Consider the following 25776-nt stretch of genomic DNA (forward strand, 5'->3'; position numbering starts at 1 on the left):
CAAATAGCCATAAGATATTTTGTATTCATACAACGATCAGATACATTTTTTTAATGTAGTTGCAGTTTTTTCCTTATTTGTGCCTGACGCCTGAATATCACGTAGATGTCACCAGGTTCTTGCCGAGCAAATATCCTAGAATGTAACTTGCGACAGTTGTTGCTAACTTCTGCTTTTCTGCCATATCCGTAGTTTGATTCGATTTTGCAAGTAATTTTCGTCCGTGGCATAGCGTAAATTGTAGCTCCGATTCCTGATGAAAACATTACACAGCTTGACAATGGCTGAAACAACTATTTCGTTACAGCAGAAATAGTTGAGCGTACGAGCACAAGGAATTTAGCAAGAACAAAGCATGTCATCATACGGGGTTAGAGTTGTTAACGAAGCAGAAAAGTTTGCCGTGTAAGTTCTTCTCTGCCTTGAAATAACTCGTTGAGAACGTGAATTTTAGAAAAGCACGGCAGTTTTAACTTTGCCTTAACGAGGCTTCAGAAAGTAGCTTTAAATACTAATCGCGTCGTGCTTTGGAATTGGTCGTAAATACGTTGATCATAGCTTTTCTCCACGCACTATACGACAATTAGCCGCGATGTAAAACATTGAGCGTGTAATCTGTCTTCCTGGCAGGTGATATCTGTTTTCTAACAATGCCCGTATGTGGAAGTTATTGCTCGAAACAATACTAATTAAGGTAATTTTATTTGAATAGCTGCTCGTAATGATGTTTTGAGGAGTGTATATGGGCATTTAAGACTAATTCCCATTGTGTTTCCAGGTTTGTTTTAGAAGTTAACTTTGAGCATCTGCTAACAGAGACAGGCGGGACAAGTGTTAACCTTTATCTTTACAATTCTATTCTATTCGTCTATGAACATGAACTTGTGTAAATTTTCATCTTACAATGCACAGTTTTACTGTATTAGCACTTCAGTTTATATATAAAAGTGCACTAACCATTAACAAACTATTAATATATTAATAAATCGAAATTCACATTTGCGAGGAATGCCCACAATACACCTTATGCTAACCATTGTGCCAATTTGAATAAATACGCCAGTTGCGTACACAATTTTTCACAAGTGATGAAAAGCAATTGGCACCATTTTAACCTAAAAAATATTTTAAACGATGTTACAATTAAAATTTATCTGGAGAAATGAACTTGTGTTTCCCATTGTAGTAATTCCAAACAAATGTTTCACAAACAATTGACAATAGTTTGAATGAAATCCTCATTTGCAGAGAAGCTAGGACAACACAATAGGGTTAATTTAAAGCACTTGCAGTTTTTAGCACGATAATGTGAGCTGTTTATCTGTGTATGCGCATGATATTTTAGAATAAATAACATCGTTTGACTTGGTGCTCGAAGTGAGGGGAATGCGGGAGGATGGCATCCTCACAGATGTCTCATTTTCATCATGTTAAACCACAAGCTAACCACAAGGCTCGTTCAAACATGCCCCCAGCTAATACTTTCCCATTTCAAGTGCTGCTTAGTGCATTAGTGCTTAGTGCAACACAAGCCCACTAAACTTTTTCACATAATTTAGCATTGTTGTATTCAGAACTGAGGTAAAGTAAGATGACTGCTCGTCACGGTGTGCAGTGTTCACCATTTATCATTGTTTCCGAATAACGCGAGGTAAATAGAAAAACATTTTCAGAGTAGTCGGAAATCACGTCAGCAGCTGAGAGTTTGAACAAGGCCATTATACATATATAAAACTATATAGGCTACGTACATAAATTTCCCATGTGGGAAAGAAATATTTATTGGTAAAGCAATTTAACAATTAAACGTATCTACCTCATACAAGTTTGACAGAAAATTACTTTTACGTCAGTGAGGCCGACTTCCTGGCTGAGTGGTTAGTACAGCACGCTACGACGCCAGGGGTCCTGGGTTCAAATCCTGGCCTGGGCGTTCTTTGTGAGTGTCCCTTCATCACTTTCATCATATAATTTATTCTCATCGTTGCGATTAGCTAAAGGAGGAGAGATGAGATGATAATATAACAAAAATCAAGTTTCCCGTCGATGGTAAAACAAGCCTCTGCATCAATACATTTTTTAATTAATACACTTCTGGCCGCCTTGTGGTTTGGCATTTTTAAACACATGACCAGATATCCCACAGATAACTACCTACTTCCTTTCACACACACATACAACAAAGCAAATGAATAGTGATTGGCACCCACAAGCTCTCAGGTGAAAAGAAGAGTTGAGTTGGCGTCTATTTGTCCAAGTATGAGTCACCAACAGGTTGTCCAGTTTGCTAACCCTGATTAAGCGTCATTTTGGTATTTCCAAAGACCTGTCATCTGGCGAATACCAAATTTCATTCAATTCAACTTAAGGAAAGGCTTACTTTCTTCAATGTAGGAAAAGCCAAAGGCACGTAAAAGAAGCTGAAGTAAGCAAATATTGCGGAATAGGCATATTTAGGCACGATTAATTAAAATAGGTATTTATAGGTACTATAAAAATAGTTTTTCTTACTAGAAACACCATGAAACGAAATTTAAACATTAAAGCCTATGTTTTACTACAAAGGAATAGAAAAGACAAATAGGCAAAAATCCGCACCGTACTTATAAGCAACTGATAAGATCTTTCCTCCACCCATCTGCCTGCGAACCGAGGCCATTGCCGAACTCCCTCCTCCTTAAACGTGCATAAAGATATTGAATTTTTATTTTCTATGAGTTCTAGAGGGCAAGAACAGACTGCTCTTCGCTGGTTCAAGTGTGTGGAAGAGGTGTCATCTTTAAAATGACTAATGGCATTTTGAAGTTCAGTCTATCAGTGTTAAAGCTTTGAGGTTTTTTTTTTTTTTTTGTAAATAACAGTTGACACCTCATATAAACTTAAACTGTATATAGCCTTGTCATATAATTTTTGTCGGACATTTAAGATTTTAATTTGATTCCCTCGTATATTGAGCCAACATCCTATAACCAACTCGGGTGCAGACGCAGGGAAATTAATGCCTTTTCTCTTTTAATACAAATTCCAGGTGTAAGCATTTTCTTTTTACCGATAAAACTCCAAAGTGTGTTGTTAATGGCACAGATCCCACGCTGAATAAATCGAGCTTTCAGAAGCCAGAAAAATTTATTCTTGGCCGATCAAAAGCGCAGTTTGAACTAAGCCGTTCTACTCGTTGACATACACTATTTAGGCACAATACACAGCATTTATGTGTATTCACACATGAGTAGAAGATTGTATTGTGTAGTTTTCAGCCAAGTTTTATACCAAGAAAACTGTAATATAAATATTTCATTTTTTCTCGCGAAACATAATATATTCAAATTTAGTGCAACTTACTAGCACAAATTAATACCATACCTTTATTGGAAGATACTTTTTCTTTTATTATCCAACGTTTCAACACAACCGGATCAAGAAAGTGTGGGGCGTATACCCCCAACCCCCTATACGCCTTGATGGCGTGGCGCTAAGCACAGGGGAGCACTTTACTTTTTACTTTTTTTTACGTTTCAACACAATTTTACACGGTGTCTTTTCCAAGAGTTGTAGTATAAAAAATGAAATGCAGTGCCATCCCGCTACTTCAGTTCATCAATAACAAATTGAAGCAGGCAACTTACACAAGCATTATGCGAAAGTAGTTGAGAATAGAAATAGCGTTGAGTACATAAACCATGCGTCCTTGTCCTTCCTGTATGGAAGTTTCAGGATATCTCACGACGCTGCAGAATAGGTTAAAGGAGGGGAAGTTCGCCACCAAAATGCTTTTCATTTTTGCCTTCTAAACGAATTGGGGGGGGGGGACAAAATTTATACGATACAAAAAGTAGTCATTGTGGATTATGAGGAATATAACATAAATACTGTGTTACTTATACTTATGACGTAATATTAAAAATACTAAAATGAGAAAAATTGCGAAATTCTCGCCACATGCTGGGAAATTCGCCATATAACTTATCATTTTATCGTCTCGTCAGTTTAAGTGTATGAAATACCAAGTTGTTGCCAATAAGTCAGACAACAAAATGTAAAAGACCTACAAATGACAATACAAAACTGCTTAAAAAGATACAATACAGACACGTTTAAGAAACATAGGCCTAAATGTTCATATGCATTGTGAACAAGTTGTGTGTGAAAGATCGCCTGTAAGATATATACCACACTTAGACAATTAAAGGACATCCTCAATCCGGACAAATTCCACTGAGACATCAAATCTGTGATTTACACATCCCGAATCGAGACACTTTTCAAAGAGATCCTGAATGTGGACGTCACCGCCTGTAAGAAGGGAAATTCGACACATTTTCTGTTACTCTGGCGAATTTACCAGCAAATGCATAGTCAAAAGAAAACTTATGTTTACTTGTACATGCACGCTTTCCAAAGCAAATCTTTTCACGACATTCTTAAAGTTTGAGGTTACGATATCAATAATTAAAAGGAAGAAAAATAATTCTTATCTGCCACGAAATGACAATATCCAACGTAGTATTGAAATTCGGCACCTTTCTTTGTCTTCTGTGTAGACGCAACCGCGCATTCCAAACTCTACTGCTTGCTTGCTAGTTCGCTCACCACACTGTAGTTTTTAGTGGAAACAAGGCACATGTTACTTGATTTTTTACAGGCATCAGTGAGTGTTTCCAACCTAAAGTTTCTATCTACGATTACAAAAACCACAAATACGGCGAAATTCCCAGCATGGCGAACATCCCTTCTTTTACCCTACAATAACGTGCATCAGTGATCGTCGGTACTTAACCTAACAAGTTTGTCAACATAAAAAAAAATCCACCATTGTTTTAAAAGATCAATGAAACCAGTTTGTTCATGTTTTTGAGGTGAAAAATTATGGTCGGGAAAGGGGGGGGGAAGGTTCTGAAAATGTTTTAAAACAGGTGCAAAAAAGGTACTGAAAAATGCGTTTATTCAGGTCTAAACCACTTACATTAACTTTCCTTATTCAACACTGAAGCAAATAACATAATTAGTAATTAGCTATATATAATTTATATTATACCATTTTATAGCTCTCGTTCTGTTCTACAAAATGAGACTTTAGTATTTTATGTAGCTGCTCAAGAAGAGTGAAAATCATTCATATTTCTGTCCAATTTTTTAACAAAACATGAAAGAAATGGATGGAGAAAGGTGTTGAAGCATCAAAGAGGGTGTAAAAAGGGGATAAATGTGCTAATCTCACGAAAAGGTGCAACAAGGTGTGTTAATTTTGCTTGATTTCATGTCCTAAAAGACATATCTCAAACGATCGGTATGAAAACGGCTATATTTTTGGAAAGTGCTGCACCTTAAAATCCGTTCCCTAGTCATAATTAAACACATCAGCCCCAGAAGCTGGAGATGAGACAGAAACAAATAGGATTGTGTGCTGATTGCTTGTTTGCGTTAACATTTTGTAACACTTATCCGCGAGAAACGTGAAAACTACGTATTTAAAATGTATATGACGTGAGTGAAGATAATTACCTTATGTTGAAATGCTAATCCTGGTATGCTCAAATGAATTTGCGATAGTAAAGTAAATCGTGCATTGATAAATATAATGTAACTTATTACGCATAGACACTGCCTGCTAATTCGAATTGATGAACCTAAGTACGATGTTAAAGGATATTATTTTAAATATCTTTTAATGAAATGTGATTAGATTATGTATATTTATATATGTGTGTGTGTGGTGGTTTCATGAATTGCCGAGATTATTAAATTTTGCTGTTGATTTGCCCTCTTTAAGGATACGATTCAGTAGGTAATATCGATTTGATTGTTATTTAGCGTCGCCATCTGCCACTTTTCGCCAATCGCGAGCGACGATGATGATGAGTGATGATGATATAATGGAATTGATAACGAGACACACACAAAGAACACCCACCTATGCTTAGGCCGGGATTCGAGTAGATAATATCGTGCGACAATATTTGGACATACTGAACAATTATGATTATTTTTTTAACGTCATATTGTCAAATCCCATGTCGATTTTAATTCCAAATGAAGCAAACAAAATATTTTGTTATCTTTCATTAGGAGGAATAATTGTCCAATAATGTATACGTATTAGTATTTGGAGGTAACTAGTTACTTCCAACGCAGTTTCTTCTGCACTTACTTTTCGTGTGGAAGAAAATTATCGATTACTTTGTATTTTCACAACGTTATATTTTCATATTTAAATATGATTGATTTGCTTTATTTTACTTCGCTTTTTGTGCTACTTTTGGCTAATATTATGTTTATTATTTTAATATGAGATTGTCTATAATTTAATGGAAAGTAATTTTAATTGTAGATTGCCACCAGTAAATAAATATAAGGGCTTAGAGTTCGTGCACGAAACATATGCAAGTTATGTATCTGAAGTAACTGCGTTACTTTTGAAATAACGATAACTGTAACAGTTACTTTCAAAAAGTAAATTTTCAAAGACTGATGTCTGTGTATTGTAAAATGTTGCATTTTTTAAAAAAAATAATATACTTAAAATCGAATGAATTGGAAAGGCGAATAAAGAATGTTTGCTAAATCAGATTAGAGAATCGAAATTTTGCGAATAGTTATTTAAAGGCACCTTTTCTTTCGGGCTGAGAGTAGAATGTTTAGATAATGAAATGATCTACATCTGCATGTTTTATATATGGATCCTCCAACTGAATAGCTAGTTTCATGTTTTGCTCTGGTTTATCTGCGATCCTCTTCAAAAGTCTTCAGCAGCCAGCGCTCCGGCCTCTCTCTGCAGTGTCGGCGTACGTTTGAGTGCAATCTCCTAGTTATGTGCTCGCTTCTCTTTCCACCAGTTCCTCTCCCCCCACACTCCCCCCACCTGTTGCCCTTAGCCCCCCATTCCTTTCTCTTGCACTCAGACTCATAGACACACGTATCCGGAGGCATGGTTGCTTAGCAACCGTTCTCTGTCGTAGTATTGCCCTCATGTTTCTTCGGAATGTGGAAGTGGGGGGGAGGGGAAGAGCTTGTTTCGTGTTCCGCTTGGCAATGTGCCATGCTTTGCTGTTTCATAGAGCACGTGCTTGTCACGTGGCTCGCATGCTTTGTTGTCCATAAATTATGTAATGTGCCGGTTGGAGATTGCTGTTGTAAAGTGATTGATACAGTTTTCTTTTCTAATCATTTAAGTTGTTGTCCACGATGCTGGGGGTTGGCGTGCACTTCAGGTAAAAGGGTCCCCTGTGCCTCGACAACATACAAAGAGTGTGGAGGTAGGGCACCACACATCTCAGCTGAAGTGGAGATGATGTGATCAGTACCACGCTTCGGCTGCCCTTAACCTCGTACAGTCTACTTCCAAGTACACATGTCAGTGAGAGGTTCGATGAGCCGCAGAAGCGAGTATTGGCGGAAAAGTTCCCGAGATTCGAAGCCGGGAATCGAACCTTGGTCTTCGGTGTGGCAAGTTGACACCCCACCTTGTTCACCACTTGTGGCTTGCTCTTCATATCTGATTAAATGTAACTAAACGTTTATGTAGAGATTGAAAGGTTACAAAAACGTTTTCAGTATAATTGTATAAATTATAAATATATATTTGTATGAATGGATTTATTTAGAAATGCCATCTTCTTATTTACCAGTTTATTCTAGTCGCATGCATGTGGGACATTCCATGTGAAGTACCCCTAAACCTCAATTTTTGCAATTAAATGCAATGCTGTAACTTTATCGTATCTCGTGTGAACAATCTAAAATTATCTGTAGGATAAAAATTGAAGTATTATAAGAAACTAGAAGGTATGTTACATATTACGAGGGTCACTATTTATATTTTGAGCCTAACAATGAAAAAACAGGAATTTGGCATTGAAAACTGCTTTATTGTTTTTCGAAGTATTCTCCTTTATGGTCAATACACTTTTGCATTCGTTCGAACCATTTGTCAAAGCAGTTTTTCCAATCTTCTTGAGACACCTCCATAATATGGTTTTTGAACGCATCAACGGCGTCTTCCGCCGACGAAAATCGTTGTCCACGCAATTTATTCTTGACATTCGGGAACAAGAAGAAGTCATTGGGTGCCAAATTAGGACTGTATGGCGGATGACCCATCAATTCGATTTTTTGACTGCTCATAAAGTCGGTTGTTAGACGAGACGCGTGACAGCTGGCATTGTCTTGATGAAGAATGATCCGACGGCGTTTGTTTGTTTTCCGTATTTGACTGAAGACCTCTGGCAAACAAATTGTTGTGTACCATTCAGAGTTGACCGTTCCTCTAAAGGCACAGTTGCCACATGACCAGTTTTCCCGAAAAAACAGGCGACCATTTGTTTCGATGTGCTTCGAGCGTGAACAACTTTTGTTGGATTGGGTTCATCTTGAAACACCCATACAGTCGACTGCTGTTTACGTTCCGGCTCATATGCATATATCCATGATTCGTCACCTGTTACAATCTTATATACGTCTTTTGAAGCACCACGATTGTATTTATTGAGCATTTGTTTGCACCAATTGACGCGAGCTTCTTTTTGAGTTTTTGTCAAATTGTGTGGGATCCAACGAGAACATACCTTTCTCACAGATAAATCATCATGTAATATTTTATATATGCTAGTGGAACTAATGCCTATGGTTGCCTCAATCTCACAGTATGTCACATGACGATCTTGCAGTATTAGGTTTTGCACAGCATCATGTTTTCTTGAACAACAACTGATTTTGGACGACCTTCGCGAATCTCGTCGGTGAGCGAATGGCGACCACGATTAAATTCGTTATACCAGCGTTTCACAGTGGCAAAGGATGGGGCTTCATCGCCAAATGTGGAAGTAAGTTGATCGATGCACTCTTGTCTTGATAATCCACGTCGAAAATCGTAAAAAAAATCGCACGAAAATGTTCACTAGTTAATTCCATTTTATTGTTGTCGCGCAATCTCCAAGGCAACATAAACAACACAAATGAAGCTATTGACAAAACATTTGAAGTACGTTATGGTCAATAATGCCAGACGATTCCGTGCAAACGTCAAATCGCGCCTAACTTCAATCAGTGTTGCCAAGGCTCAAAATATAAATAGTGACCCTCGTATTCGTTAATTTCAACTTTTTGATTTACTTGTGTTTTCTATTGTGTCGCACCCGTAACACGAAAACACAATTAATTTATCCTTTAACTGTTACATTTTCACCTCAACTCCACTAGAATATTAAAAGGTCCACTACCTTCTCCCTTTGTGTTAAGTAATTTATTTTTCATCATTTGACAATTGACAGAAATTAAAAAAAATTGTCAAGTGAAGAGGCAGTGTTTCATCTGTCCCACCCGTGACACAAAAGTGTTCACTTATAGCTACAAATCTGGGAAAGTATTTTAAGGATAGTTGTGTTTAATCAACAATGTTAAGTTTCATATTTCATTCCACAGAAACTGTAAGAAAAATGTTACTTAACTGTAAGTAAAATAGTTACTTTAATATAAAAAAATAGTCCGCGTGTCCCACCCGTAATCAGTGTGGTATTTGTAGGGGGGATGGGGGAATTCCCCCCTCTGGATATTTGTGTCCCCCTCTCTGCTTGATAAATTTTATCCCTGGGGGGGGCGATATTTGGGTGGAAACAAGAAATTATTGGCAATTTTCTTACTTTTCCCCACTTCGCCATTCAATTGCAACATTTTCTGTCAGGAAGGTCTAATAGGCGAACACAGATGTGTCCTCAAGTATTGCTTGCTCTATTCCTGGAACTGTCAAAGAAGTGGCCAGGGTTGAAGACCACCTCCCCTCTTCCCTTTTTTGTCCACTGAATTTAGCAGGAAAATGCCAGCCCAATCCATGTGAAAGTTACAAATGAGTTGTCACGTGACTCGAACTTGTCACCACAGAACGTCTGCATTTGTGTGAGTGGAACACTACATGAAGATAGCCTATATGGAATTTGTGACGTGAGCACGATAGCCCTTTACGAAGTCATTTTTTAAAGAACAATGAACTAGATTTATTTGTGAAGCTAGAATGTTAGTGGAAAAACTGAGCATTACGAGTTCCAGACTCTGCAATATCAGGAATCTGCCTGCCTTCAAAATGAACAAAATCTGGTGGCAGTGAAGGCTGTGTTGATCAAAGGATGGGTTCTGAAAATTTGCAAGTGCCTCTACACAAGAAGGCAGGAGTATTCAAGTTGTGAGTTTTTTTTTATTGTTGATTGCCTGTGAAAAATATAACAAATGATGGCTTGATGTATCTAGTGATGCTACACATACATTATTTTTCAACACCACCCATGGTGGGGTGGTTAGCACATTTTCTACGTTGCCAAGGGTCCCGGATTGGAATCCCAGTCTGGGCATGGGTGTTCCTGAGTGTCCATTCATCAATTTCATCATGTCATCACTCATCCTCCTCTTCGCCATTAGCCAAAAGTGGCAGAAAAATGAAGTAAAATAAACTAAATCAATCAATCAAACTAAAACACATTGGCGAATTGGAATGTGGTATCCTGTGTTGGAAATATTTTTCAGTTTGAGCATGCGTTGTCAAGTTGGTAGTTTTGTAATTCTGCATCAAGCTAAAGACATTTATAAAATATCATGACTAAAAGTACAGAAGAATCGACATTGAATTCTATCTTGATCAGTTCCGTAACAACAATTGATTATGAAATTACGTACATAATGATGGGCGTTAGATACATAATAGTGGTAATCGCTATTGTCTTATATTCAAGGAGCCCCAGACTAATTAGGCGTAACTTGGCGGGCGCACTCGCCCACCTAACAAATTTACAGAATTAATAAGCTAATGGAATTTGTGTTAACCTCCTGGGCCCTAAGAAGCAAGTTAATGAGTAATTTTTATGATTTTGCAAATGTAACCGTAACTTAGCAAAGTAGTCTTGCACGCTATTTGTATGGGGTAGAAAACGTTTTGATTCCAACCCCCTTTTTTTAATTTTTTTTATTTAAGTTGAGTGACGTACAATGAAGTGTGGAGTGACGCTATTAACCATTTAAAATTGTCGAGAAATCCCCTCCTGGCAACCTCTCTCTTTTAGCGGCCGCACACACACACGTGTGTGTGTGTGTGTGGGGGGGGGGCTATATTTGGCTATCGGATCAACGACAAAATCATTGATTCTATCAAGAAATATAAGACACCGACAACTGTGAAACAAGTTCGCACATTTCTGGGATTAACATCTTATGTCAGGAAGTTTTTAAAATCATATTCCGAGATGGCACTTCCCTTGCAGAAATTGATCGGGAAAAAGAAGAAATTCGTCTGGAATGAAGAACAGCAAATGGCATTTGAGAGGTTGAAAGAAGCTTTACTTACAGCTCCTGTATTGATGGCATATGATCCATCCAAAGAAGTAAGGGTATATACGGATGCAAGCAGTAAGGCTATTGGCGCGGTGATTTTACAACCGAATGCGAACGGTGATTTTCAGCCTATTTCCTATTGCAGTAGAGTGTTAAAAGACCATGAAACTCTACTTTCAATCATCGAGCAAGAATTGTTGGCAATCATATATGCATTTAAGTCATTCAGATTCTTTTTACTGGGCCGACATTTCGAATTATTTACAGACAACCAAGCAATCACATTCATTCGGTCCTCAACGCAACTTTCAAACAAATTATTTAGATAGTACACGTTGATGACCGAGTTCGATTTTACGCCAATTCACTGTAAAACTACACAAAATATGGCGGATGCTATAAGCAGAGAGACAGAACATGATCCACAGGATAAGACGAGGAGCTTCCAGAGCCACGTACATTGTTATTGTTAGATGAGACAATTGATGTTGCTATACACCAACGAGAGGATTCTTTTTTTTGGAAATATCATCAATATTTTGGAAGGAAAAGAAGACTAGGGGGGCATCATGCTGTCTCTAGACAGTCGGTAGAATTCCCCCATCTGGAAATTTCTAAAATAACACATTGCGCCGTAACGATGGAATGCCCCATGTTTAAACAACATTTATGTGGGTAAAGGAGCAATATATATATATATATATATATATATATATATATATATATATATATATATATTGCAATTCTACACACCGTTTTCAAATGACTAATACCCGGTACAAACTAGACTTTCATTGAAGTTACAGGTTTGACTGCCCTGGTTTGGCGATTCCAATCTGCATTTTTCTTACCGGTACGCTCCCTGCAACATCAACTTCTGCTCTGTAAAGTTCACTTGATGCACAGACAGGCTAATTGAGACCGGAGGTACATTTTGAAGAACTGGAATTGGCCATTGCCGACAAATGTACCCTCTACCTTTAGCTACACACTTTGTCGGAGACGAACTTGTGCTCTGCACCATGTTGTCTTAGGAATATTTTTATTCGTTAGTAACCAAAATGTAACAGTTAACAATCGGCGGAAAAGACGTGATCACAAGTTAAAATGCTTTGCAGTTGTCCGTGTTACCACGGAAGTCATTGTTTTCTCGACGATGTGGCCTTTGTGTCATTGAAACTTGTGGTCCACTTGCGAAGCGTTCGCCTCCCTGATAGCGAAGTGTAGCACACTATCGCCGTGTAATCAGGTGTCCCTGGATTCGATTCCCACTTGCAGAGATTCACATGCCAGTCCGGATTAGCCTCTCTGAGCATAGAATTGGTCTAAAAATCAACTTTGATAAACTCTCGATATTCAAATCTATTCGATAACATTCTAACTACTCTTAAAGTTTTATGTGGCTTAATATTAATGGGATGCTTGCTCTTTATTGTTCGTTCGCCTTTTTAGCATCATATGGAGAATATACCGTATTAAGAAGATATAATTGGCGCAGTTTGTCATACTTTCTGCCAACATAACTTTACAAGATGGAACATGAGCTTGACTGGAATTGAATATTTTCTGGCTTCAAATGAGGACACCGCTCAGGTGTAAATTTCCTATATATAGCTGAAACTCTATACCCTGTAATGGAAACGGCAAGAAAAACAGTGAAAGACTGAATTGAATTGTTGTTTAAGTCCACTTTATGCACATATAGGCTAATCGGGGCTGGACCCTGTGCAATCTGCCTCCACCAGGGATCGAACTCGGCAAGACTAGTAGAATAGGATTGTTCGAAGCATAGAGAAAGATGGAATGGGTAGGAAGAAACTGAACGGCGGAGGATGGTGACGAGTTCATACGTACATTGTTACGTAATGATTGTTCATTGTTCTTGTACCAGGTGTGTAACCTTGTCTGTAATGTTAGTAAAGTTCAGATTTTTCATCTTAGTCTGTAACGTGTCAGTTTTTCTTTAAAGGCCAGTAGGGTCGGTATATGTGTGTTCGCGTCTGTGCTTGTCTTTAATTCATTTGGAGATGTACGCGTCGATTTCCTACTGAATGGCATTTTTCAGTTCAATTAAGACAAGACATCATTTTTCCTAGTATTACAATAACTATTATTGTACTGACAAAGTAGCCCAGTTATAAAAGTGTCTGAACACTGGCTCTCAGTATACATATAGTACAGCATGAGGGCCGTGTTTTCCTCAGCTTTCACTTGTGCAACTCATCACTTTGTTTACAGTGATTGTTGTTAGTGCAAACTCATCACTTTGTTTACAGTGATTGTTGTTAGTGCAATAATCAAAACCTCCTATCGTCATAAAAAATGTTAGTTTTGTGTTAAGTATAAGATATGTCTTGACTGGCGATGGAGATGTAGGATGGCAAACTACGTTTTAAAAACGAATTCCATTTTCTTTTTAAAAATGATATTTTATCGATAAGCTGTAATGAAATTGGTCAGTAATTAATCAGTATTTGGTCAATTATGTTAGTAATTTTCACCCTTTGATTAGTCATGCTTATAAAATTTTGTAGATTTCTCCCTAGTATTTTCACTGAGTTTGAAATCATTTGTACAATTTGTATAATCTTCCAGGAATTTTACTGGCCATCACCATGTCAGAAGATAATCTGTCCTTGCTGGGAGAGCTTCACTTGCAGTCCTGGGGAATCCAGCCTTCGGTTTACGTTTTATCTCCCTTCCCATTTCACGAATGACATTCCAATTCAGCAGAACCAAGTTGGGAGGGGAGAGGGTGTGTAATCCTGACCTACATCGGTAGTCAATTTCTTCCATAGGGCACGATAAAGGAATATCGATTGACTTGAGGGAAAAGGGAGTCTGTCGTCTTGCGAGCAGAGATGATGTAACATCTTTAGTCCGCCTTCCTGGAACCACGTGGGAAGCTCTCTTCCTCTCCTCTCCCAAGAACCGGTTTTTGGCGATGCTTCCTGATTTTCAGTCCCGCCACTTGACATTTCGCAGCGAACTTTACTTTCCACCAAAAACTCCCGGCCTCGTACAGGTCTGTCTCGAGCATGAATGGGATAAGACTTCAAATGGGGGTCAATGTCAGTCTATATTTACCCGGCGTGCGACGAGTCTGATTTTTAAAGCCGTTCACGGTGCGCGGGGAGGGGCGGGGGGAGAAGAATGGAAATGCAGAGGGGGCGGGGGGGAGGGAAGGGATGAAAGATAAAAGAGGAGCGGGAAAGTGAATTGGCAAGTTGCGTTGAAAGTCGTGATACATTGCTCTCCATAATATCGTGCGGGCCGAGGACTGAAAAGGCAGTTTACGTGTTAAATGATCTTGGCCGCGGTTGTGTGTTGGGGGAAGGGGAGAAGGTGATTACATCACACTCCCAAGGTCTTCTGTCGTTATAGATAAATGTGAATGAACTCGGCTGTTCCGCGTTGCTGGAATCTATAATGCCGTGTTGGGAAAGAGCGTAGGCATCGGCGGATTTTACAAGGCGATGTTTAACCTGCACGAAATGTTGCGGTTCGTCCATGCCTGCACATGCAACGCACACATGCACTTTTTCTTGCCGAAGGTTAACCCACACTCAGGTCGATATTCGCACCGAATTGGTAATGAATCCATAAACTCGCGGGTTTATTTATGCACGTGTGTACATAATGATATGGTAGACCAGTCAAATATTGTCGTTAAAGTGCCTGTTGCTCCATTATGCACACTGTCATCAAGGAGGAAGGACTTAAAGCACGGATCAATAACAACCGTACAATCAGTCTTCAGCGATGAAACGAAATGACATGTTTGTAACCATAAAATAACTTAAACGATATCGTTATGATCATCACAGTTAAAGAGTACATCAAGGAACTACTTCTGGGGAGCAGGTGAAGGCTAATTAATCACTCACAATGAAAAACTGAAGCTTGTTGCTGCATTTTTTTTAATTTTTCTTCATTTACATGGCTTTTCTGCTATGTTGGACTGATGAAGGTGAGCGACGAGCAGATGAAATTGGTGGAGGGACAAGCAAACACCCAGACCAGGACTCTTTAACTAACCCAGAACCTTTGCTGTAAGTCTTTAGTCGCTTGTCCCTTTTCGAAGATGAGACGAGACATTTCAACATTTGTGTCTTGTCCCCGCGTGAAAATTCCGCCTCTTCTGGAGAAATATTCGTCTGTCACATCTCGTTGGGACGGGAAGTGTCTCGTCTCTTGAGCAACACTAATGGAGATTCGGCAACTTGCGTAGCAGATTATCATATTGTGGAAGTTTGAAGTTTGTTTAAAGTTCACTTTATGCACAGATAAGTTAATCGGGATTAGACCTAAAGTTGAAAGTGGAATCCGAACCACTATGTGCTTCCCCCTGGCGTCGAACCCGATATCCCTTAGATCTCGATGTAATCACTACGTCACTGGGGAAGCCTGCAGTGAAATAGAACCGTGAGAGCACGCTGGTAAGTACTTTCAAGTAAATTACATTCCAGATAAAATTGCATAATTTTCGGTAACGTAGCTAGGCTGGTGTGGTTGGAAAGAACAAATTTGTGTGATTTTGTTTAGTTTTTTACATATTAATAATATTGAATAAAGGGATGTGTGAGTGTAGTGGATGATGAAAGCGATTATGGCGGAGCAGATTTGTTGAGAAAAGGCGCATGTGTCACGGAGGAATTAGTCGAAGTTCCAGAGCATATATATTTGTGTTTTTGTTATTTTACGTCTCTTTTCTGCCTCTTTAAGGTAATTGCGACTTGACTTATACTCTCATTTAATAAATGAGCGTATATTTTCAAAACCAAATCAAGAGCATTCAACATGAAGATTTGTATGTGAAATTTATCACGTATGTTTAAATTGAAGATGGCGGAAAATGCGTTTATTGTTTTCATTATGTAAAAAGCAAATGATTGGTACCAAGGTAACAAGTTCGTACACTAGCATATTGCGATGGCGAGGGAAGAGAGGGAGAGAATAGAACAAGTGAACGGGAAATGGAAAATGCGAAAACCTTTCTTGTTAGAACTCCCTCATTGTAATTTGCAATAATTTGTCCCTGATAACGTGGCTATTAACGCTATCACCTTGTAATTAGGGTGTTCTGGGTTCGAGCCCCTAGAGGACGTTTACTAAATGGTTCGGACTGCAGTCGTGAAAGATTTAAGCTTGTGAACACAAGAAAGCTGGCATTTACGTGTATTAGATTACCGCACATTAGTACAGAAACAATACTGGTAACGCTGGTGGTGTTAATGAAATACTTTAACATGTGGGTAATGGGAAGTGGCGTGGGAATTGACAGTGTGGTTAAATGGAGGGAGTTTCTAACGTTAACAAGAGCAAAACACACCACAAGATAAATCGTGTTAAATGGAATGATAAAACACGCAAACGCCGTGGGAAAACCTGTGTTCTTTCATAAGAATCGGCGACGTTAGTCCCTACGGTAAATCTCGAGAAATAAAGATCCGTGCTGTCATTGGTAGTCTTTGTCACGCGCCTTGTCATTGGATGCAGGAAAGAATATGAACGCCACAGTGCCCCGCATGTCACGATAACGAAGGACAAGTAAGTTTGTAAACTACGTCTGACAACGCGAGGGAAAACTGCTTTCAAATTATAAATCTGCTTATTCTGTATAGTTTTGGAATGTTACCATGTTACATTCTTGAATCTCAAAGCAAATGTTAAATTAATATAAATGATTGTTACTGTTCCATGGCCAGATTCCACACATGAAGCTCCTATACATTGCCTTCATTGCGCTACAGTGGCTAACGCTGCCATTTAATCAATGCGTGCCGGATTCGATTCTCCTTTGAGACACACCGGACTATATGGTTCGGATACGACTGTAAATTGTGGAATTAGTCTATTCAGCGTAACGGGTCAAAAACGTGTTTATCAAAGCCATTTTATGCCCAGGTAGGCCAATCATGGGGAGTTACAGTTTAAATTGGAATCCGAACTACTTTGCAATGCGTCCCCACTAGGGATCGAACCCGGGATCCCTTGATTACAAGGTGATATCGTTACCACTATACCATCAGCGAGGCTAGAGAACAAAATGTGCTTAAGCGTTATTGTCTTTACCTAGTTGCAGGGATATGGGAAATATTAACCACAAGGACTGGTGGAATATATGGATGAATAACTGTAGCTGAAGTTATAAGAAGACACTGAAATTGTCGGCATAGTACCAAACCTCAGCTACCGTATCTTACCAGAATCTGTTCCTTTTTAACCCGCTACCCGCTTTTGTACCAGGCTTCGAAACGCAAGAACTGACAAATTAGTCGCTAGATGCTATTCATTATATTAGCAAAAGGTCAGGTACCAAAACTGTATTTGAGAAACATATTTCTGCACCTGTTACCACAGAAGAAAGACTACGATTAATACAACCCGAATTTATTTAAATCTTCATTTTTCGCTCTGCAACATTTCTTGTATGGTGAAGCTGTTTTGCTCAGTACAGTCCTTCGATAGTCTTATTATTTAACTTAATCGCCATTAAATTTGCGAAGTACGCAATTGATCGACTCAAGGAACCGCAAGCAAATTTTCGCATTGGTCATTAAGCTGAAAATTTCAAGTAGCCCACGCTCCTGCATTTAAAAAAAAGATGAATAACAATATTGTGTTCATAAAGATGAGAATTACATGAGCGCAAAAAAGTTGTTAGGCGCCAAACCAAAATGTTCAGTCGCATTTGGCGTCTCGTCACCTGAATTTCCTACACGAATTTCTACTGTTCCTCTAATTGGGGTATGCTCGTCGCGACTTGTCCACGTGCCTTTTCACATGAATTTCCCCTCATAGGGGATGTTTAATGTACAATATCTGATTCTTCGAAATAATGTACTGGAATATCCCTCTCACTGGAAATTTAACAAATACGACCTGGCAATAGGGCTAAAGCGATGTGGGGAAACTCACGACGAAGCAGCACTTCTAATAGCTCTAATTTGCCGCCCTCCGTAGCTGTACATTGAGTGTAAAACGCTACGAAGATAGAGCTCCCAGGTTCGAACGCTAGTTAAAGAACAGCTGTTTCATTGTGTATGTCCTATCCTTCATCGTCGTCGCGATTTACTCCAGGGATGATAATGCGACATAGAGTAACCAAAGTAGAGAAGCTTGCTCATATTTGCCCCAGCGCCATTTCCCAGGCACGAACTGGAAATTCAACCCGAACACAAGCCGACCTCCTTGGCGGAGTGGCTAGCATAGCGCGCTACAACTCCAAGGGTACCGAGTTCGAATCCGGGTCTGGGCATGGGGTTCTTTCTGAGTGTCCCTTCATCAATTGCATATCACTCATCCTCATCTTCGCTTTTAGCTAAAAGTGTCTGAAAAGCGAAATAAAAAGAAATCTGTAACACAAAGTCGTCTACTCTCACCACCAGATTACAGGGATGTACAATAATGAGGATGTTGATGGTTGGATCAGTTCCCCCATGGCAAAATCCACGTGGAGAAGCACGTGAGGAAGTCGTCAAGTCGTTGTTACCTTCAGTGTTCTGATGATGACCAACCACTTTGCAAACGCTGAAGTATACCCAGATATAATCCCGAAATCGCAACAAGCTAAGTTCATTCTAGCATGAATTGCGAGTTTTTCGTTAATGCTTGGCTGGACCTTTGACATTCGAATGGGAGATTTTTTCAAATTTTCCTGTCCATTCGAGAAACCTCTTGGATATTTCAAAATATGAAAAAATACATACGCTTAGAATTCCTTCAAGAGCATTGACGTGAATTTTCGTGTAGTTTTCTTTCACTGTTTTCTAGATATTATGAATAGTTTCGTGATTACGTAAGTCTATTAAACTATTGATAGTATCTAGACATCAGTGAAAGAAAACTACACGAAATTTCACGTCAATGCTCTAGAAGGAATTCCAAGCGTATGTAATTTTTCATATTTTGAAATATCCAAGAGGTTTTTCGAATGGACAGGAAAATTTGAAAAAAAATCGCCCATTCGAATGCGAAAGGTCCAGCCGAGCCTTTACATGAATACGAATACGAATACGAAGCATTTGACAGATGACCGACGGAGACCGGCCGAGTCCTCTGGTCCGGTTCAAGGTCCTCCTTCGTCACCGGTCGAGAGCATTGAATGCCGTGGTTGGGCGTAGGATTGACACGACGCTCACGCGTGCTGCATGTTTGTCTACAGGAGATGGGGTTCTCCAATGCACCGAACGCGGTGTGTTCAGTTTGTCACGTACACCAGCACTCAGTTGCCACTTCTGAACTGCCTGGGAAAGTTGGGAATACATTTGAATCTACCCGTGTGTGCTGGAACGAGAACACGCTTCCAGAGTTGACGAGAACGACACATAGCTCTGTATAAAATCTAGACAAGACCGAGACACCTGGTTTCGTTCTAGACTTCGGTGCGACATTGAAAAAATTACCCTAACCAAATTTTAATAAAATCAATATTCTTGAGCAGAAGTACATAGTTAATTAAGCAAAATGTATGACTATTCCTTTGGATTTCACCGTGATTCCTGGTTTGAGTACCGGCCTGAGCATAGGTGTTTCACATTAAATTGACGATCCCCATTGATTCTCCTCGTTGAGATTATCCTAAGTCAGAGAAGCAGCGCAAAATAATATATACCCTGGTTCGAATCCAGCCTGGGCATACCTGTTCTGTGCGAGGGTCCCTGCACCAATTTCATATTATGAGCCGTCCTCATCTTCGCGATTAGCGATTAGCAGGGTTGTACTATAAGGTCCAGGAATCCATAAATTCTAATGGGTTCTATTGGGTTCCGCAACAGGTCCCGAACCTTTTTCTCGCATAGTTGAAATTAGGTCCAAGTTGCGTATTGTTTCATTTCAATAGGGAACTTGGACAGTATTTAAACTGATCCGGAGAAAAGGTTCCTGGACCGAATTTAAGCATAGAAAGGTTCTATGCGGTCTGGAATCCATTTACACTTAGTGATTTCCTCTCCTGGACCGGAATCGAATTTATTTAAAATTCCTGAACCTTTAACAACCCTTGCGAGAAGTGGCAGAAGGCGAATTAAAATAAACAAAATTAATCAATCAAACTAAGATACGTAAGCAATGCAACTGAACTTATTTGCATATCACAAGACAGTTGTTTACGATATGTTTTCAGGTACTGTATTGTCAGAGGGAAGGGGGGGGGGAGTAGCCGAAACACACACACACACACACTTGGAGTAATTCCAACAAGACGGAGCCAATCCGTCTGCACCGCTTGACATTTTCTGTTTTACGAGAATCCGCTTTCATTTCGCGTGCCCCCGAAACATTGATTGAGCATTCGCCTTGTCGACGTAAATCGTTGTCATTCCTGAGGTTCATTCAATCGTGCAAAAATCACTGCCTCTTCCGGCAGGTTGCGTGAACAACTTACAAAAGGGAGGAGGACATCATACTGCACTACACTGCATTGTAAACCGTGCGCGATCATTAGAACGTTGACGTCGCCAGGTGGAAATGCACGGATCCCGTCACGCTTTTCATTCGCAGCTTGCCCTTGAACGTGGAAGGCGATGTTCCCTTGAACTTTGCAATCGAGGTGCGCGCGGAATTTTTTCCATTTCCCCCCCGATAACGTAGTGGTTAGCGTTAGTCTTGTCTGGTTCTGTTCCCTGTGTTAACAAATGTAAGTAGTCTGGATCGAAATTCAGTGACGGTGAGCGTGTGTAATTGTGCCGATCAAAACGTGTGTCCAAAAAAATGATTTTTCAGTCCGCCATGTATCGAAACTGGAAACACGTCAATTGGGCTACGATTTTTATGACGAGGAAATCATCAGAATATTCAGTTATGAGCTAAAAAGTCCAGAAATATACTCTAACAATGATATAAATTTCTCTTTCAGTTATTTAAGTCGTTTTTATGCCTCTTGCCTTAATCGCGACTAGGAGAATCAATGGCGATAGTAGAGCTGTAATAAGTGACTTCAAATCTACTAAAATTGTAAAAATTATATCCATATGCATAATTAAAGATTTGGATTCCACATTATGAGAAAGTCTTGCTGAAGGGTAATTAATGATCACGTGAGTGCCTTGAAATAAATCCCATATACACCTCATGACATTTAATAGACTGTCGGCCAGCTAGATATATAGAACCCACCTGTCTACACTAAAGCCATTCCATAATGTATTAGTGCATTTGCAATGCCTGTACCTGCCGTATCGAGTTTTCCAAGCTTGTTTCTGTTAATTGTTAACGTCCAGAGCGTGGAGTTACCGGCTGGTGCATGGTGTTTTAATGTGGGACCAGGAGGATTCGCACGTTAGTTTAGATCTGCTAAATACATACTAAATAATTCAAGCTATATCTTTTACTTAATATCTTTTAACTTTGCAATTTGTCGTGACGGATTGGGTATTTGCCAAATATAAACTTTTATAATAAGCACAGAGGTGGTTTCCCAAGGATGCTGTAAACTTTTGTTTCCTTTTCCACTCGTGATATGCATGGCCCCAATCGAAGTCGTCTTTATTTAATGATTCTAATAATATCTATTGTTTCATCTCTTTTAGCAACGAAATATTAACGATACGTTTCTATTCGTTTGCAGGGAGGAGTGCCGAGGCCAGGTCAGCCTCCGTTCTTAGGCGGGCCGGGTTTCCAGCAAAACAATCAACAAGGAACTCAACAGTATCCCCCGTACCCCCAGCGATACCCCACGCCGCCCGGTTCAGCGCCAGGACCCGGCCGGCCCATCCCTGGGCAACCGTTTTCCACTCATCAGGTAAGTCGATACTTTCATCTGGGTCCCTTGGTATAGTTTTGTGTGACCAGGTCGAGCGCGTGTAGTGGTTAACTCACGATCCCCACCCTTTAAAGGTTCCAGGTTCGAGTCGTGACCTGGGCATGGATGCTTCTTTGTCTCTTTCCTTTTTTAATCTAATCACTAATCATTCATCCTATTTGTTGTGATTAACCAAAAGTAGCATAAAACCGGTGTTATATCGCCAAAATGCAGGTACAATATCATTAGTGATAATTTTTACACCTTGTATAACTTTCTCATATTTTGATAAATTGATGTCATATTGATCTGGTTTAAATAATGTAATGAGCCGATACAACCCTCAAGAATCTGGCAGGTTTTTGCCGAGGAGTAGTAAGATTGCCCAATTCTTTTACTGGTTGCAAATAATAGTTAAATTACGTTGTCACTTGAAGCAAATCAAACTATCGTTCATTTTGTCTGCGTTAGAAGGTTATATACATCGACCTCCGTGGCGAAGTAGTTATCACACGGCGCGCTACGAAGTCATGGGTCACGGGTTTGAATCCCGTCCTGAACATGGGTGTTCTTGAGAGTCCCGTCAATTTCATCATATCACTTGTCCTCATCGTCGCTATTAGCCGAAAATTACAGACACAAAAGTGCAGATAGAAGGTTATATAAAAAGCACGTACTACTGTAAAAGTGCATGCTAAATGTATGTGATGCCACATTGAAATTTTTACAAGTATTCTACGAAGAAATAACGACAGTTTACAAGAAATAAACCAAATGGACTGGCCATAATTCTAATTGTACGTAAGAACAACGGTGGAATATACCGGAATTTAAGAGTATATGTACCTGAATTTTACTATGTTGTATCTGACTGAGAAATATTAGTGTATCTCGAAAGTCTTTTACTTATACGAGGGCAGGCTGAAAAGTAATGCCTGCTATTTTTTTGTGACGGTGTAAAGACATTTTGGATTTTGAGCAACCATGCATTGTACTCTTCAGACTTTCCCCCCTTCTCCATTCCAAGTTTCAAACTTCTATCACCAGGGGTTGCTGAACTAGAACGAGGAAAATGACAGCATGTAACCATACTATGTCGGTAAACCTGAAACTGGATGTGGTGACCCGAGTTTCTAACTGCAGAAAATGTGTCCACCAATTGACATTCATCAGAGAATAAAGGCTTTTTATGGCTATGAACGTGTAACGTCAGTACTGTATGATGTTGGGCTGTTCATGCTCACAATGAAAACCCCTGCCGAGGAACTCTCAAGAAGTTCTTTGTCACACACAGTAAGTCATTTACTCTGGAATTTGGAATCCACGATTCGCGTGTAGCATTTCTGATGCCCTCTCCGACCATCAGACAATTGCGCAACCGATCAAGGCTCTGCGCCAGGGCATCGGACTTGGCGCTTATTGTTTCCAGTTCGTTATGCAGTGCGGTGTGTGAGATGCATACTTATGCAGGGACCCAAACGTGGAAGTACCCAAACCATATTTCATTCCACTCGGAACTGGCCTTGGAGGTCAGGCGGTTGAGAATGCTGCGAACGTTTTCCTTTTGGTTGGTCTTCTCAGGTTGTCACTACTGGCCGGCATTGAATTGTGACTTCTCATCTGAATGAGCATGTGGGATTTACAGTAAGATGTGCTGTCTTTTTATTGTGTACATTATGCAACATTTCTGCGAATCTTACGCACATTATAACGGGTAGGAGGAAATGACTGCGTGCAGATGTGCTATTTTACCGTATCGTCTTCCCACTGTTCTGGTACGGATCATTTGCATCTTATTACGCAAGTGGCCGACAGGGCGTTCTCCATCGTACCGAGGTACTTGTCAGTGTGCTTTGAGATTGTGAACGCTCTTCATCCAAATCAACTCTATAACTTGCCCTCACAACAAACGGATTAACGTAATTGAATGAACAATATAAACTGGATTTTATAAAAGTTGAAATTCCTTTAACCTTTACGTACACATTGAATTAAAAATGTAGTAAAGCAATTATAGGTTCTGACGGGTTGTTGAATTCAAATTAAGCTCATTTCTAATGAAAATAATTTGTTGATAAATAACAAATTACGTCGTGCGGTGTAATCTTTCAGATTTTTTTTAAAAGAAACAGTTAAAATTACTGCATCTTAAAAAAGCACATTCGAATGAACTGTGGGGTCACGATTGAATATGGCTAATTGACATAAACTGATATTCGACTACATGGAAATATAAACACACTGCGTTTTTAATGTTATTAATGTGTCACTTCACAAATCTGCCTGCTAATATTTTTTGAAGAGAGTGGAAAATAAGTTTGGAACAAATAAGGAATAGAAGAATATCATTCGCATCCTTGAAAAATCGTAGCAGTATACGGATCATTAAATTATGAGCTACAGCAGTTGAATAGACTTGGTAGAATCAAAACACGAAAATAGTAAATACCTACGTGGCAGTCACTTTTTATTCTACGCCACCGTTTTCTAGCTTTCCAGACCCGAGCCCGCTACATATTTTCAAGTAGCTCCCCAATTGTCCTTACGACGCAGGGTCAGCGCCGAAATTTACTGGGGGGTCCCACCGGGAATCGATCCCGGAACCGTTCATACCACAGGCGAGAGCGCTAACCATTCGGCTACACAGGAGCTCAAGCCATTAATGTAGGACGTACATTCGATCGTAATCGGAAATACGTATTCAATCTTTTTTTTGTAAATAGGTTGTATATACGAGTTACGTAAGAACAACGGTGGAATATATCGGAATTTAAGTTCGAAACCAAACCTAGTAGCCGGGTAAAAATATGGCGAAAGTCCAGTGGCCAAAAGCTTTGCCAGGAGAAGTTCTATCTCCGTGAGAAACGAGCTTAAGCCAACAGTTATCATTTTCGTTTTTTTAACTTTCAGTAAGTTCATAACTGTTTGGTGAGGTGGCGAATGCATAGAGCGTTGGCCATAATCGAGGAAGAAGACTGTGAATTTGTAATTTAGTGTCGTAAAGACGTCGTTCGTACATGGAAAGTGGATCCAAACAGCGGGGAAGTCGTAAAATGTATTACACGTCACTTTTCATGTGACTTGCTATGTATAAAATGTTACTCCACCTAACAAGTGAAGGTGAGTGCAAACTCTTCTCACTTGTTTTCAATTATGTTGGCGTGTTCAGTAATAACATTGTGCATATTCGTAGTAGGTGGCCGACCTGCGTGGCGGAGTAGTTGGCACAGTGCGCTACAGGGCCATGGGTTTCGGCTTCGGATCCAGGCGTGGGCGAGTGTTCATTCATCAATTTCATCATATCATTATTGATACTCATTGTCGAAATTTACAAAAATCAAATAGTAGTAGCTGATGGGTAAGTTCTTATATTTTCACAGCCATATAAAATACTTCACGAATTATTGTGTGGTTTGCCAGACTGAATCATCTGCAGCGGCTTTTGGTCAAAAATTAAATGTATTACTTTTTTTGTGTATATACGTTTTTTGATCTCGTCACAGAAGTTCCAGGGTTCGAGTCCTGGCTAGGGATGGCCAAACGGATCCGGATCCGAGAAATTCGGATCCAAAAGTTTCGTATCTCAATCCCATTTTAATATTACCACACCTTAAAAGGTATTATGATCGATCTTCGATTAAAAAGAAATTTTTCATTAGTTAGTCCTACAAGTTCTTTTTTCAAGTGTTGTTCCTAATATACTTTGCTACGCATCGGCTAAC

At 39.5% G+C, this 25776-nt stretch overlaps 1 protein-coding gene across 7 annotated transcripts in view; it reads left to right on the forward strand.

Moving 5' to 3' along the window:
• LOC145988834 (trithorax group protein osa-like) overlaps positions 1–25776 on the forward strand; it is a 232428-nt gene that overhangs the window by 69593 nt on the left and 137059 nt on the right. For 6 of the 7 annotated variants that reach the window (XM_083124053.1, XM_083124058.1, XM_083124052.1 and 3 more), the window contains one exon: positions 21881–22054. The exons of the other annotated variant lie outside the window; for it this stretch is intronic. In XM_083124053.1, coding sequence (XP_082980179.1) covers positions 21881–22054 — 174 coding nt within the window. The remainder of the gene's footprint in view (positions 1–21880; positions 22055–25776) is intronic. 7 annotated transcript variants of the gene reach the window in all.

This window comes from Lepisma saccharinum, chromosome 6 (genome assembly GCF_977018435.1).
Source record: "Lepisma saccharinum chromosome 6, izLepSacc3.1, whole genome shotgun sequence".
Lineage (NCBI taxonomy): Eukaryota > Metazoa > Arthropoda > Insecta > Zygentoma > Lepismatidae > Lepisma > Lepisma saccharinum.